General features: G+C 54.9%; 1 protein-coding gene across 1 annotated transcript; it reads right to left on the reverse strand.

Annotated features, from left to right (window-relative positions):
• Window positions 1–34: 34 nt before the first annotated feature.
• Window positions 35–6,738, reverse strand: MVD (mevalonate diphosphate decarboxylase). The gene is made up of 10 exons (XM_055553190.1): window positions 6,535–6,738; window positions 4,514–4,584; window positions 3,996–4,110; window positions 3,609–3,755; window positions 2,710–2,909; window positions 2,547–2,621; window positions 2,228–2,446; window positions 1,929–2,044; window positions 1,092–1,200; window positions 35–659 (listed from the first exon to the last, which is right to left on the reverse strand). Exons 1-10 carry the CDS (start codon window positions 6,602–6,604, stop codon window positions 579–581), a joined length of 1,203 nt encoding a protein of 400 aa, XP_055409165.1. The 5' UTR covers window positions 6,605–6,738; the 3' UTR covers window positions 35–578.
• Between the last annotated feature and the right edge of the window lie 8,081 nt (window positions 6,739–14,819).

Raw genomic sequence — 14,819 nt, forward strand, 5'->3', positions numbered from 1 at the left:
TGGGTAAGGGCTGCAGAAAGCACACCAGGCCAGGTGGAGTCCTCGAACTGCCTTTACTCTGGCCTTGGCACTGCTCCCCTGTCCCGCAGACACAACACTGCACCTGCTCAGAGGCCTGGGCTCAGAGTTGGGGGAGCACCTCATGGAGCTGTCCTGAGGTCATCCCCTGCACGGTGACCCGGCTTCCAGCTCTGAGGGGTACCCCGACATGCCATCACCTTCTGTGGCAGTGGGGTGGCCATGAGTCCAGGGCCCGAGAGCCCTTCATGATCGATACACCAGCAGCTCCCTGCCGGCTCAGTCCCCTAGTCTTGGATCGGGGTCCAGGTCCCCATCTCAGCAAGCACTGGGTACAGGTCAGGGAAAGGTGAGGCACTTGGGGGGGCTGCCCCTGATCACCTGGGTGGTTGCAGGCGTCATTCCATTGCCCAATTCAGCCACAGCACATGGCCCGGCCCAGAGCAGGCAGTCACCCACAAATCCCAAAAAGCGTGGCCTGTTGACCACCACACCCGGCTCCCAGTCCCAGCAAAGCGGCCCCTTCTCCCAGCGGCGGCCGGGCCCCATCAAAGAGGTGCTCAGGCAGCTGGCTTTGGCAGACCATCAGGACCCAGGAGATGAGCGCCAGGGTCATCCAGGACCTGAGGCCCGGGTCCCACCTGTGGGGTTAAGAAATTATCATCAGGGAGGGACAGAGTGCACCTGCCCTTCGAGGAAATGAGGGCAAGTCAGACACCCTGGTGATGCTGGGCCCAGGGCCCAATCCTCAGGCAGAGGCTCAGTCCCTCTGGGAAGACGTGGAGTGGACAGCAAGTCCAGGGCGGTTGGCAGAGGCCAAGGCCTGGGAAGCATAGGTCACAGGTCTGGGAGTCAAATGGGACCCTGACCTGCTCTGGAGGGTACCCTACAGTCCAGCCCCACCCCTGCACACCACAGGCATCCATCAGTCCTTAAATATCCTCTGTGAGTGACTGAGGGGAACACTAGGTGCTGTGAAACCAAGGAGCAGGGTCACGGCTACCTCACTGGCCCTCCTGTGGATGCCCTGGGGCAAGCCTGCAGGGCACGTGCAGTGTGCAGCCAGGACTCACCTGGGTGGCAATGATGTATCTGATGCTGCCGGGGACGGGGTCCATACCCAGCGCAGCTTTAAGCTCATCTGAGAGCAGGACGGGCTCCACGGGCAGCCCCTTCAGAAACCTGGGGGAAGAAGGCAGGGCTGGACTGCAGTCCAAGGATGGCAGGGGTGGGACGTGTGCAGCACTGGCAGATGCAGGACTGCTGGGGGTCGTGATTGCCAGCGGGGTTGGGGCCTTTGGGGCTGATGAACAAGGGTGCTCAGCCTGTTCTTAACACCACTGGGCTGCACACCTTGAGGTGGTTAAATGGTGGGTACAGGCACACACGGAGTGAGAAAGCCAAGGCCTAGCTGTCTCTGAGGGGTACTGCCCTTCGCCCTGGCCCACCATGCTGCCATGCCCCGTGGGGACACAGCTTAAGAAACGGCCTCAGTTCAAGCTTAATCCCACAAACCACCCCCGCGTAACCAGGGCGATGAGTCCAGAGCCCCCACGTCCTCGATTGTGGGGCCCATCCTACGCAGTATGGGAGCAGTATTCAGCTCCACCCACCAGAAGCCTCATTGCCTCCTTAGGGCGACAGATAAAAAGAACCCACACATGCTTCTCACATCCCTAGTGGGTCAAGTGTCCCCACACTGAGAACAGGGCCCCTTAAACAGCTGGGAGGGAGAAATCCAGATACCCCCGTCATCACAGGGGCTGCTGGAGACAGGCACGTACGTGCCCCTGGGGCTGGGCCAAGTGGACGAGCATCCACAGCCACATGGGGATGCATGTGGAGACACTGCCTGTGGTCCTCATGGCTGCTGCCCGCCATGGCCTCCTGGATGGGGGCCTGCAACTCACTTGTCTCCGTTCGACTCAGGGGGGAAGCTGTGCCTCACGGCAGCCACAAACTCAGCCACAGTGTCATCCAGGGTGAAGACCACAGCATTGGGACCCGCATCAAAAGTGTACGCCACCTGGAAACGGGCAGTCAGATGGGCTCAGACCAGCTTCCAGGACCCAAAGGCCACCCACTCAGGAAGGGGAGTGGAGTTTTTCCAACATGGGGGCTGTGCCACCAATGAGAGTGAGATGGAGACGCAGCCCCCAGCAAAGCAGGCTCCGTGAAGCCCGCCTGGGGCGCCCAGCCCCACACCTGCCTTGGTCTGCCCGTGGTGAGCGTTGAAGCGGTGCACCAGCTGGATGATGTGCCGGGATGTGTCACTGAGGTAGGAGATGGGCGGGAAGGTGTCCAGGCAGGTGGCGTGGAACTGGTTGCTGTCCTTCATGGTCAGCTGGCCAAAGGCCTGGAAGTTGCGCTCCCTGATGCAGCGGGTCATCTCGGCCATGCGCGGCGGCACCAGTGCCTCTGCCCGGAACTGCAAGGCAGATGGCCAGCCCATGAGCTGCATGGAGCCGCGGAGCCTCGTTTCCGAGCACCCCTGAGGAGCCGCCCGCCCAGCTGCCCACTGGCCTCACCTTGAGCAGGGCACTGGTCTCCACGCTGGTCTGCATGCCTGCCGTGCTGCCCATCGGCTTCCTCTCGGCGCTCACCTGCGGCGAGGGAGTGAGGCTTTCACCATGCCCGCGGCCCAGGGAGCCTGGGAAGGCCCTCTCGACCCCAGCTGGGCCCCCCACTCACCACGAGGATCAGGACTCGGAGCTCTGGCCAGTGTGACTCGGGGGCCACCTGACGGGCGACGCTGTCCTTCCCATCGGGGCGCTCCCCCATCTGCCACTCCACAAAGCCACCATACAGGCTGCGACAGGCGCTGCCTGAGCCCCTGCGGGCCACTTCCGACAGATCGCTGTCCACCCCATAGACCCGGGCCAGGGCGTAGGCTGCAGGTGGAGGTGAGGGAGGCTCAGATAGGCTGGGGGTGGGGGGGGTGGTCTGTGTTCAGTGACAGAGAAGGGGGGCACCTGGGGGATGGAGCCTCGGCCCTCAGCTCCGTGGCTGGCATTCAGCACCCATGTGCTCACAGGCTTAGCCTCCACAGAGGGCTCTCAGGGTACATGAGCTGCTGGGAGGAGGAGCCCTCTGGGGACCAGGAGGCCTGGGGCTGCTGGCAGTGCTGGGCGTAGGCCAGGACTTCTTAAGGGCATGATGCCGGGATGCGGCCCTAGGGTGTCCACAAGGCAAGCTGTCTGCCCTGGTTCACTGGTCTCAGGGCTACGTGGAGGATGTGACCCAACCACCCACTGCTGTGGTGACCGGCTTTGCCCCCAGCTTGGGGGTGGTGGGCCCTGCTAGAGAGTGAGCCACAGGAGGGCAGGGCAGAGCAGGGGTTCCGAAGGAGCAAGATGGGCTCCTAATAGGCCGTCTGAGAGCCTGGAGCCTGGAGCCACAGCCCTGGGGTTCTGCTACGTAAGCCAAGAAATCACCCCCACTTAGTTTAAGCCAGTTTGAGGGGGATTTTGTCATGTGGCAGGTCCTCCCTTCAGAGCCCCCAGAATATCTCAGCATTCAGAGGTGCGACATGGCTGAGGCCGTGGCCTCGCGTGCAGGGCAAGCACTGGGACCTGTCCTGGGGCACCCACCTAAGCAGGCATAGCCTGCAGCCGAGGAGGCCAGGCCTGCAGCTGTGGGGAAGTTGTTCTCCGAGGCCACGTGAACCTTGTAGCTGAGGCTGACAGGCAGTGGGTCTTCATGGCCGTCGCTCCTCCGCTTACGGGCCAGGCGGCGGACTGCGAGGATGGGAGATGACGCCTGGGTTAGCACAGGGGGACTGGCCTCTGCCCGAGCTCCTTACACAGACCTCCCCCTTCTCGGGAGACCCCAGGCCCAGACCTGGCCAGGCTGACAAGCATCGGCGGCCCCTGAGATGTGAGGTGGGGAGGGGGCAGGTGACGGCAGCGCCTTCTGTGTGCTCAGACCCACCCAGCGCGAGGAAGCGGCACAGGGGTAGGGGCAAGGACCCTACTCACTCTCCGTCAGGCAGGCCTGGAGGCGAGGGTGCCCCATATCCTCCTCCCGGCCATTCAGCCAAATCCGGTCCTCTGTGAAGTCCCTGCTGATGGCGGCCGTCGTGGTGGTTTTCAACTGGGAAAGAAAGTTCAGGGCACCTCAGTGGTGGGTACCGGCCAAGCCCCCCTCTCTGTGGGGCCTTTCCTCCCCTGGTCCTTCTTAGTCACCGGCTCAGGGCAGTGGCTTTGCTAGAGAACAGGGACGTGGAGGTGGAGGCCAAGGCAGGCCAGGTTCAAGTGGTGGGGATGCCCTGTGGGTGTCCACTACACAGGGCAGGGCCCACACGCCCATCTCCCAGCAGAGAATGCAGGGCAGGGACCTCCTAGGAGGGCTCAGCATGTACGTGCCCGTGTGCTGAGCACACCTCACAGTGGGCGATGGGATGGATGGCGTTCGTTGGCTGGAGATGTACTGCTACCATCTGTAAACAGGGGTTTTGTAAATATTTTTTTGATGTGTAGCATCAACCCATGCTCACCTGATCCTGGTGCAATGTGACGCTCAGAGAGGAATTGATGGGCAGGATCAGTTCCTCATCTCGCTTTCCCCCTGGAACAGACGGCCCGCCGCAAAGCCAGTCAGTGTCCCAGCCCAGTGTACCAGCACCCTGTTGCTCTCGCCCACCAGTGCCCTGCCCCTCCCCACTGCCACCGCCACCTCATAGATCCCCAAGTTGCCTGGATCTTGCTCTTTCACTGCACAATCTAAGTCCCCCTCCTGTTGTGCCCCTGCCTCCAGGAATCCCTCGTCGATTGATCCCCACTTCACTTAGCTCCTGAGAGCAGAGCTGGAGGCCAGTCCATCCCCTTGCTTCACTGCTTCTGTTTTGTTTTTCACTCATTCAGCAAGTATTCTTGGAGTGCCTGCTGGGTGCTGAATGCTCTGATTTAAGTCTGTCCCCTTTCCCTCCCAAACAGAAGAAGCCCCATTTACTGAAAATTTCTTAAATCTCCCTGCTTATACCCCTGGAGACACTCTGGAATTACCCCCACTTCTGCTGAGCTCTTCCACTCCTGCATATCACAGCAAATATGGAAAACCTTCCAGAAAGTCCAAAATCTCAGATCCACTGTTAGGCACAGGTGGGGACGAAAGGGTCCCCACCTTCGTCCTTGGGGTGGCGGACAGTTACAGGACATGAGGAGAACGAATCCTGGTAGGTAACCCAGGAGAACCCAGAACGATCCCCCATAAACATGTCCAGTTGCTTGCTGACAAAAGTGCAAAAGCAGTTCCTTGGAGGAGGTGTGCAGCCTCTTCTGAAAATGCCGCTGGGTGATTGGACATCCATGGCCCAACACAGCCACGCCTCAGTCTCATGTCTTGAACAAAAGTACTCAAAATAGATCAGACTTCAACTTAAAATGTAAAAGCCTAAAACTTTTAGGAAAAAACATAGTAAACACTCCTCAGGATGAAGGGCTAGAATCAAGATGTCTCTGACTTGCTACCAAGGATGGAGAAGATGACACATTGGCCCCCACCACCATCTAACAACTTCAACCCTTTGAAAGGCTCTGTTAGGAGGATGAAAAGAGAAGCTACACGGTGGGAGAAAATATTTGCAAACCTTGTATGTAGCAAGGATTATTATCTAAAATACAAAACGAACTCTCAAAACTCAATGGTAAAAAGCAGACAGTTCAGTTAGAATGTGGACGAAAGTCCTGAAAAGAGATTTCACCTAAGGCTCACGGAGAGGAAATGAGCACACGGAACGCTGTTCAACATCACCGAGCAGCAGAAGAAACAGGCTAAAGCCATAGTGGGATGTCACCATCAGAATGGCCAAAATAACAGCTGGTGAGAACAACGTGTGCCAGAAAGCTGGATCACCCATACGGTTATATGTGGTTGGCAGGAATGAAAAATGGTACAGCCAAATGGGAAGTTTGTTTCTTTAAAAAACCAAACATGCAACCACTCTATGACCTAGCAAGTGTACTCCCGGGGCATTTATCCAGAAGAATGAAAACTTACATTGACACAAAAACCTGTACATAAAAGTTTACAGCAGGTTTTCCCATAATTGATCCCAACTGGAAACAGCCCAGTTGCCTTGCAAAGGCATATTGCCAAGCAAATTGCGGCCCCTCCCCCCTGGGGAACTCCAAGATTCACGCGGGTGACTCTCCAGAAACTAGTGAGGGAGAGGAGCCAATCCCGGGAGCATTCTTGAGACCTGAACAAGACAGACACCGAGAGCAGGTGGAGGTGGCAGGGTGGGCGTGGCCGTGGGAATCAAGCCCCAACGGGGACCGACATCCTGTATGAAACACGTCCCCAGGTCTCCTGGCTGCACGTGGTGCCCAGCTCCGCGATCGCACCGCGGGAGGGTGCCCACATCTGCACGCGTACCCACAACCACGTCCACACGAGGGCCCAGCCCACCTGCCGCTGGCCGGGGACCCGGTCCACCGCCCAAACAAACCCCTCCCAGCCTCAGTTTCCCTGTCCGCAGGGCCCCTACATCCTGCGCCTCACGAGCCCACCACTCACAGTACTTGACGACAGCGATGTTGACGGGCGCGGTGCAAGTCACCACCACGATCGGCTTCTCTGAGGCCATGGCCGAAGAACAGAGGGACCCCAACCCACGGCAGCCGGCCTTCCACACCCGCGCCGCAGCGGGACCGGCGATTGGTCCTCAACGCCCCACCTGCTCGCGTGTCGCCCAATCAAAGGTGGGCCTGGCCCATGTTCCACCTCTCAGCCAATGAGTGGCATCGGAAGATAGGCTGGCGACCCTGAGCCCGCCCCCGCTGGCCCGAAGACGCGGTCTGACTCTGCGCAGGCGCAGGGATTGGTTCGCCTCCGCCCCCCGCCCCGCACACTCAAGCGAAGTCCGCGCAGGCGCGAGCTCTGCGCAGGCGCCTGGCGGTGCCGTTCCCCAACCTGCGCGGAGGTTTCCAGGTGAAGACTCTGGGTGAATGCTGCTGTCAGCGCCGTCAGACAGGCGCTCCGCCGCCCGAGGTCCCCCACGCCTCGCCGCCCTGGGTTTCCCTCACCCAGCCGCCCGAAATTCCCCTCACCCGGCCGCCCTGAGATTCCGTCGCCCGAGTTTTCCTCAGCCCGGCTGCCCGGGGTTCCCACAGGCTCTCGACCCCTCACCAACCAGTTCCTGGGTGAGGGGCTGCTAAGGCAGGAACTTCTTCGGAATAGGTACTTTCCAGCCCTACCTAAAGCTCCGTACCAGCCGGGATTCCCTTTCCAGGGTTAAAGTTCAGTTGCTCAGTCGTGTCCGACTCTCTGCGACCCCATGGACTGCAGCACGCCAGACTTCCCTGTTGAAGTGGGTTGCCACATTTATAATGACTCGTATTGGTGTAAAATGTACCATTTTAACCACTTTGAAGCTTGCAATTCTGTGGCATTAAGTACCTTCACATTGTTGGGCAACCATCACCACTCTCCAACTCTAGAACTTTTTCGTTTTCCTAAGGTCAAATTCTATTCCTTACACAACAACTCCCAGTTTCCCCCTTCCGTTTGTAAAAATTTATTTTTGGCTTTAAAATGATTCGGTTTTCAGTGAAGATAGGAGCGCAGCCCCCCACCCAGTTCTGTTCCTACAAGTATCAGCAAATAGCTTTCTTCTGATTAGGTGTTTTTTGGAGACCATCCTGAAGATCTCCATTTGCCATAACTTGTCCAACTGGTCCCCTGTTGGTTGACAATGAAGTTGTTACCAGTTTTTGGACACAAGCAGCTTTCTTGCGCAAATGTTGAGTCCTTTTTTAGGATAAATCCCTGAAATTCGAATTGCTGGGCCTAGCAGGATGTACCTGAAGTAAAGCTGATAGCTCTTGGCAAGTTCCCTCTGGAAGTTCCATTGACCCCAGCCGCCAAAGTAAGGGATCTGGAACGTTCTCCAGCACAGCAGCTCCCCGTCAACCTGACCCGTGAAAAATGGTATCTCACTGTTTTCAGTTGTGTTTCTGATGGTTGTTACATTTTTCTTGGAATCACTGTTTTGTTTCATGCAGACCCATTAAAACTTCCTTTGAAGAGCTGTTGCTGCATTTCTCTGGACAGTGGTCACAGTGTATTCTCTGAGCTATAGAAGCAAGGTCGCCTATGAATATCAGTGATTTGTACAGTGTGTGGCAGTGATGAAGGGACATCTCACACGTTCATGATGCCATCTGTTTTGCACCAAGTGCTGTGCCAGGTGTCCCACTCTGGGGGACTTCACCTGGGGGACTTCATTTTATTGTTTATAATTTAAGTATTGACTATAGAGTGAAATGTGTCACCCCACGTTCATATGTTGAAACCTAGCCCCCAGTATGATGGCGTTAGGAGGGGGCCTCTGGGAGTGATGAGGTTATGGGGGTGGGGCCCTCATAACAGATCCCACAGAGCTCCTCACCCTTTCTCCAGGTGAGGGTACCATCATGATCCAGGAAGCGGCTCTCGTCAGACACCAAGCCTGCCAGCACCTTGATCTCTCATACTTCCAGTTTCCAAACTCTGAGAACTCAGAGGTGGTTGTTTAAGGCCCCAAGTCTGTGGTATTGTTTGTTACAGCATCCTGAACAAACGAAGACAAAGACAGTATTATATGTACTTGATTTAAAGAGAGAATTACCAGACACTCTTCTATGCTTACCCCCAGGTTCGGCAGCCACTTTATTTTTTAACTTATTTTTGCTGCACTGGGTCTCCATTGCTGGGCGCGGGCTTTCTCTAGTTGCGGCGAGCAGGGGCCACTCTTGGTCGCGGTGTGCAGGCTTCTTATTTTGGTGGCTTCTCTTGTTGCGGAGCACGGATCTAGTTGCCCCGTGGTGGGATCTTCCCAGACCAGGGATGGAAGGGACACTGTGTCCCCTGCACTGGACTGCCAGGGAAGTCCAAAGGCAGCCACTTTTACATCTGTTATTTTCCTCCGTGTTACTTTTCTTTCTTAATTGATTGACTGTTCTGGCTGCACTGGGTCTTCATTGCTGCATGTGGGCTTTCTCTAGTTGCATCTGGCGAGGGCTGCTCTCTAGTTGCGGTGCATGGGCTTCTCATTGCAATGGCTTCTCTTGTGAAGCATGGGCCCTAGAGTGCCAGCTCAGTAGTTGTGGCACATGGGCTTAGTTGCCCCGTGGCATGTGGGGTCTTCTTGGACCAGCGATTGAACACGCGTCCCCTGCATTGACAGACAGATTCTCAACCACAGGGAAGCCCCTTCCTCCATGTTTCTAAACAGCCTACTTGTTTCCCTCTTTCTTTTTCTCCTTCCTTTATTTTCATTTTCAATGGCATCTTTTGATTGTCACCAAGCAGAAATGAGGAATTGTTTTCTATCCCCACCACAACCCATCCTCCCCCATACAGGTAATGTTCTCAGTGTTATGATCGTGTGAACCATGCTCACAGTTGAACACATAGGTGTAAGTGCCTGACTGTGCATTTGTGTAGTGGGGAACCTTGAACAAACAAGCCCCCTGAAAGAGGGCTGGGCATAGACCCCAGGCTGACACCATCAGCCCCTGCTCTTCCGAACAGTCAGCCTTCAAGCATGTAGAAGATAAGCTCATCACAGGGCCTCTATTTCTAGGGCTTTTTGTTAACTAGATGTGGGTTAATGCCTGTTCTGCCATGGTGAGAGTGATAAACCAAAGGACAGAAGCTTTTACAGATGGGCACGTGTTCTGATTTGCTCCATTAAAATGTGTTTCATGGAGATGTGGTAGGTGCCTGGACACCTCCGGGAGTCAGCCTGAAGTGTCAAGGCTGCAGGACAAGAACGGAGCCTGGAGCGTTTCTCACAGTCTTCCTCAGACTTCCTGTCTTAGTTCAAAGCATTTTTTAAATGTAAAATATATAACATAAAATTTACCTTCTTAACCTTTTCCTTTAAAAAAAAAATTTGGCTGCACTGGGTCTTAGTTGCAACATGTGGGATCTAGTTCCCTGACCAGGGATTGAACCCAAGTCCCCTGCCTTGAGAGCACAGAGTCTTACCCCTGGACCCACCAGGGAAGTCCTTAACCATTTTCAAGTGTGCAGTTCAGTGGCAGTAAGTGCACTGACATCAATGTGCAGTCATCCCCAGGTCTGTCTCCAGAACTTTTTCCTCTTCCCAAACTGAGACTCTATGCTCAGTAAACTGAGTGTGAATCTCCTCCTCCAGCCCCTGGCAGCTAGTCTTCTACTCTCTGTGTCTGAATCTGTCTGCACCAGGGACCCATGTAAGTGGAATCCTGTGTCTGGCTTATTTCACTGCGTATAATGTCCTCAAGGTTCATCCATGTTGTAGCAGATGCCAGAACTTCCCTGCTTTTTAAGGCTGAGTAATATTCCATTGTATGGATGGACCACGTGTTGTTTATCCAGTCATCTGTTGTGGGTATTTGTGTTGCTTCCACCCCTTGGCTGTTGGCGGGTAACGCTGCTGTGAACGTGGGTGTCCACTATCTCTTATTATAGTTCCTCTTATTTGGTTCTTTGGGGTACACACCCAGAGGTAGAGTTTCTGAGTCATGCGGTAGTTCTGTGTTTAATTTTCTGAGGAACCTCCAGTTTTTTTCCACGCTGCTGCACCATGTTACCTCCCCACCAAAGTCCCCGGCTTCCATTTCCTGTGTCCTCACTGACACTTGTTCTTTCCCTTCCTTCCTTTTTTGCGCAGACTCCCTAACGGCCGTGAGGTGTGAAGCCGTGTCTCCTTGTGGTTTTGATGTGCAGTCCCAGATTTCCTTTGATTTGCAGTGATTTCTCAGTGTTGTTAAGACAGTGCGTGGTGTGGCGTTGCTCAAACATTAGTATGAATACCAGTCACGCAGGGAGCGTGTTGAAATGCTGATTCTGAGTCAGGAGGTCTGGAAGACTGCCTATGTAGCCAGTGTCCCGGGTGTTCAGGGCAGAAGCTTGCTGGTCGAGGGCCACACCATAAGTAACAAAGAGCCCAGGACACACAGGGGCTCTGCAGTCAGACCAACCCCGTGTGTACATAACTTTGCAAGCCACAGAGAAGTGTTTCCTACATCAGAGCAATGCTCCCTCCAGGGACTTAATGGACAAGAGGTGACTTGAAAAGATGATGTGTAGAGTTTTCTTTATTGCCCTTTCATTTCAATTCAGTCCACCCTGGAGACCCTCAGCAGCGAGGTTTTTTTTTGGAATCTGGGGGTGAAACACCACAGAGCATGGCTGTGCAAGACAATAAGGGAGGGAGTCTTCTCTGCTGGGAGATTACCGTGGGGGCGGGGGTAATCTGACACTTACAGAAGAGGTGGCGGTGCAGAGGTGCAGGGAGACTCCACCGTGTGGTAACGCGGGTAAGGTCCACAGCATGGGCTGCGGCGTGTGTGTAAGAGGAGTCGGCAGTGGGAGCTGAGGTGGCTGGAGCACCAAGGAGTGACGCAAGGGGGGCGGTGTGCCAGTGGAAGGTGGGAGGGACGTTCTGGGGACGCAGGCAGAGGGGAGCGGACTGAACAGGAGCGCGCCATCCCTCCAGGAGGAAGTCCATCTCTTCTTCAGGCCAAGCTGGGAGCCAGCAGGCGGCCAAACCCTCCTGTGCAGTGGTTGGGAGCACCTGTTCAGAGTGAGAAGGGCCCAGAGCCCCAGACTTCACCCCCCCATCTCATTTCTTGTCCTTTTCATCATCTCCTAAACTCCTCAGGACTTAGCATCTTGGCCTTGGGGATTAAGGCCTTGAACTTGGTGATCTCTAAAGACCCAGGACTTGTACTCTGTGCCCGCACAGCAAGCAGGTCTCCATGGGTCGTGACAGAGACATGGAGGCATGATACTCAGAATATTTTCTGGCCACAAAATCTTTTGATTGTTTGGTAATTCTTTTTTTAACAGAATTTTTAAAAATTTCCATTGTAACCATTTTTAAGTGTACAGTTCAGATGCTTTAGGAGCATTCATGTTGTGGTATGGCCATCACTTCCGTCTGCTTCCAGAACTCCCTCACCTTCTCAAGCTGAGACTCTCTTCCCACTAAACGCCTCCCTCCCTCTACCCCTCCTTCCCCAGCCCCCCACAGCCACCATCTACTTGCTGTCTCTCTGACTGTGACTCCTTTAGGTCCCTGTATCAGTGGAATTGTACAGCACATGCCTTTTTGTTTCTGGTTTATGTCACTGAGCATCATGTCCTCGGGACACCCCCATGTGGTGTGTATCACGATTTCCTCCCGTTTTATTGCTAAGGAGTGTCCCTTTGTACAGATGGACCATGCTTTATTCATCCACCTGTTAACCACTGTGAATAATGCTGCTGTGTCTTCTGCTTTTTTTGGACACAACCATCCTCAGCTCATGGGCTGTCCAGAAGTAGGTGGGAAGAGCTGGGTTTGGCCTCTGGGCCATGGCTCACTGACCCTGCTTGCAAACATAATCATCCCCGATCACATTCTATGCTCAGCTTTGGGTCTTTCTGTGAGTCCCTGGGGACATTCCCATCCAGAGGAAAGGCTCTGGGTGGACTGGCCCAGAGCCGAGGGCTGACCATGTCTACAGGGAGCCTCCGTTGTGCGCATGGTACCGCGGGCCACTTCCTTGCGTACCCTTTAGCCCCATGCCTGCTGTGAGCAGCCCACAGTCACCTGCCTCAGGATCTTTTCAAGCTCTTCTATGGACCCATCACCCTCTTTAATTACAAAGTGTTCCTGTGAATTATGACTTCCCTGTAGCTCAAACGGTAAAGAATCTGCCTGCAATGCAGGAAACCAGGGTTGGATCCCTGGATCAGGAAAATCCTCTGGAGAAGAGAATGGCAATCCACTCCAGTGTTCTTGCCTGGAGAATTGCATGGACAGAGAAGCCTAGTGGGCTACAGTTCATGGGGCTGAAAAGAGTCAGATACGACTGAGCGACTAACACACACGCGCGCACACACACACACACACGCACACACGGACCCATCACTCCGACCTCCCTCTCCTCTTTTTCCTCTGCCTCTCTGTCTTGTTTTCCAAACTCTGGTCAGCTCTGAGTGGCTTCCTTCCGGCCTGCTTCCATCTGCAAGCCCTTCCTCGTCCCCCAGCCAGGCACGAGGGTCCCTGCCCACATGGCTTCCAGAGCTCCCCTCCCTGCACATCCTCCCAGCCCCTTCTGACCATCTCACCCCACACCGTGGCCCCGGGTTAAAAACAGTATCTGCCATTCTGATCTAGTGTGTTATTTCTGATTTCCAAGTAAAAGGAAATTCAAAATTGCTTACTGAACAGCAGTGTGGTTTAGGAGCCAGGACCCTGGAGCTGGAAATCCCAGCTCTGCCACAGGCCTGCTGTGTGACTCCGGGCAAGCTGCTTCAGGCTCTCTGTGCTAGCACCCTCCCTTATAGGGGACAAAAACACGAGAGAGGTCATGTCAGTGCCGCGCCACGTGCATCTGCAGCAACTGCTGGTCACTCTTCGTCCCCAAAGAAGCTCTCAGGTAAGTCCAGTCGCCCTTCAGAAAAACTGTTCATTTGGTTAAATCAGGAGTAAGTTACACGGAGTCCGTCACTTCCAGCTCCCCCAAGCAAGAGCTCCAGACATGGCATCACATACTGTATGCACGAGGTGGGGACGCCTGGCCAGCCGGGACAGGCAGCTGGCATCTGCCCACACTCCTGCCTTCCCGCCAGAGCCACCGACTGTGGAAACTATTCCCTTCATCCAGGGACACGTGCACCCAGCTCACCTGCTTTCAGACGCCCGCACGTGTGCTCCAGCACCCCAGCCACCCCTGTAAATAGATCTGGGGCTTGATTCTTGTGGCCTGGATAAACCAGGAGACTGCTTTGCAGGCCTCCTGGGGCTGATGATGGTATTTCATTTGTGCTAAAAAGAGCAGACCCCTCTCCAAGGCTGGGAAAAGCCCTGATAGCTGGATTAAAAGGGGAGGAAAGTCTGGTTATGTCGAGGTCGCCTTGTTCCGTTTATTCCCTCCTTCTCTTGATGGTTGTCAGGTGTCTGTCCAGGATCTGGTGGAGGTCAGGCATGGATATGCAGGCTGCCACTGCGCGGCAGAGATCATGGGGGACAGTGGCTTCATATGTGCTGCCGAGGATGTCAGGCTTGAACTCGAGGCTGCAGGACAGACAGGCCATCTGAGGCTGCAGGACAGACAGCCTGTCTGAGGTTGGAGCAGCGCTGGGTGAGTGGGTGGTGGAGCTGCACCGGCATGCAGGGTGGAGGCTGGATGGAAGATGGACCTGGGGGCCAGGAAGATTCTTCCGCTGTCAGCCTGAGATTGTGAGAATGTGGACTGTGGTGAAGGCTATGAGGGTCGAGGTGAAGATGCTGGTCTGAGAAAGGCTTGGGAGGTGGAATTGGGTGACTGTGGGGTCAGGAAGGTGAATACAGGGGTGAGGAAGTCACATGGCCTCAGAGTTGTTCCCAGAGTCAGTGAATAAAGCAGAAAGCATCTAGGCAGAGTCACCCCCACGTGACCAGCCAGTGTCTCCCCTGGAGCGATGGGCCCACCGCCCAGCTCCTCCTGGGGCTGCCCACCTGCTGCTCCAGCCCCAAGAGCTCACATTCACATGCCAGGGTCACACAAGGGACAGGGGTTGCCACGCTGTGCATCTCAGGGACCCTCACAGATGATCGAGGACCCCAAAGAGTGAATGTGGGGGGGCTCCCATTTATTTTTACCTGCTTCAGAAGTTAAATGTGCTAAGTTTCTTAAAGATTTTGTTTATTGTTTATTAAAAATAATCACAATAAACCCATCACACCTTAACATTTTGTGAACAATAGCTATTTTCTGAGACAAAGCTGTAATGAGAGTGGCAATGTTTGGCGTTTCTGCACGTCTCTGCCTTTGGCCCCATGAACATCCTCCTTGTAACAC

Source organism: Bubalus kerabau, chromosome 17 (assembly GCF_029407905.1).
Source record: "Bubalus kerabau isolate K-KA32 ecotype Philippines breed swamp buffalo chromosome 17, PCC_UOA_SB_1v2, whole genome shotgun sequence".
NCBI lineage: Eukaryota > Metazoa > Chordata > Mammalia > Artiodactyla > Bovidae > Bubalus > Bubalus kerabau.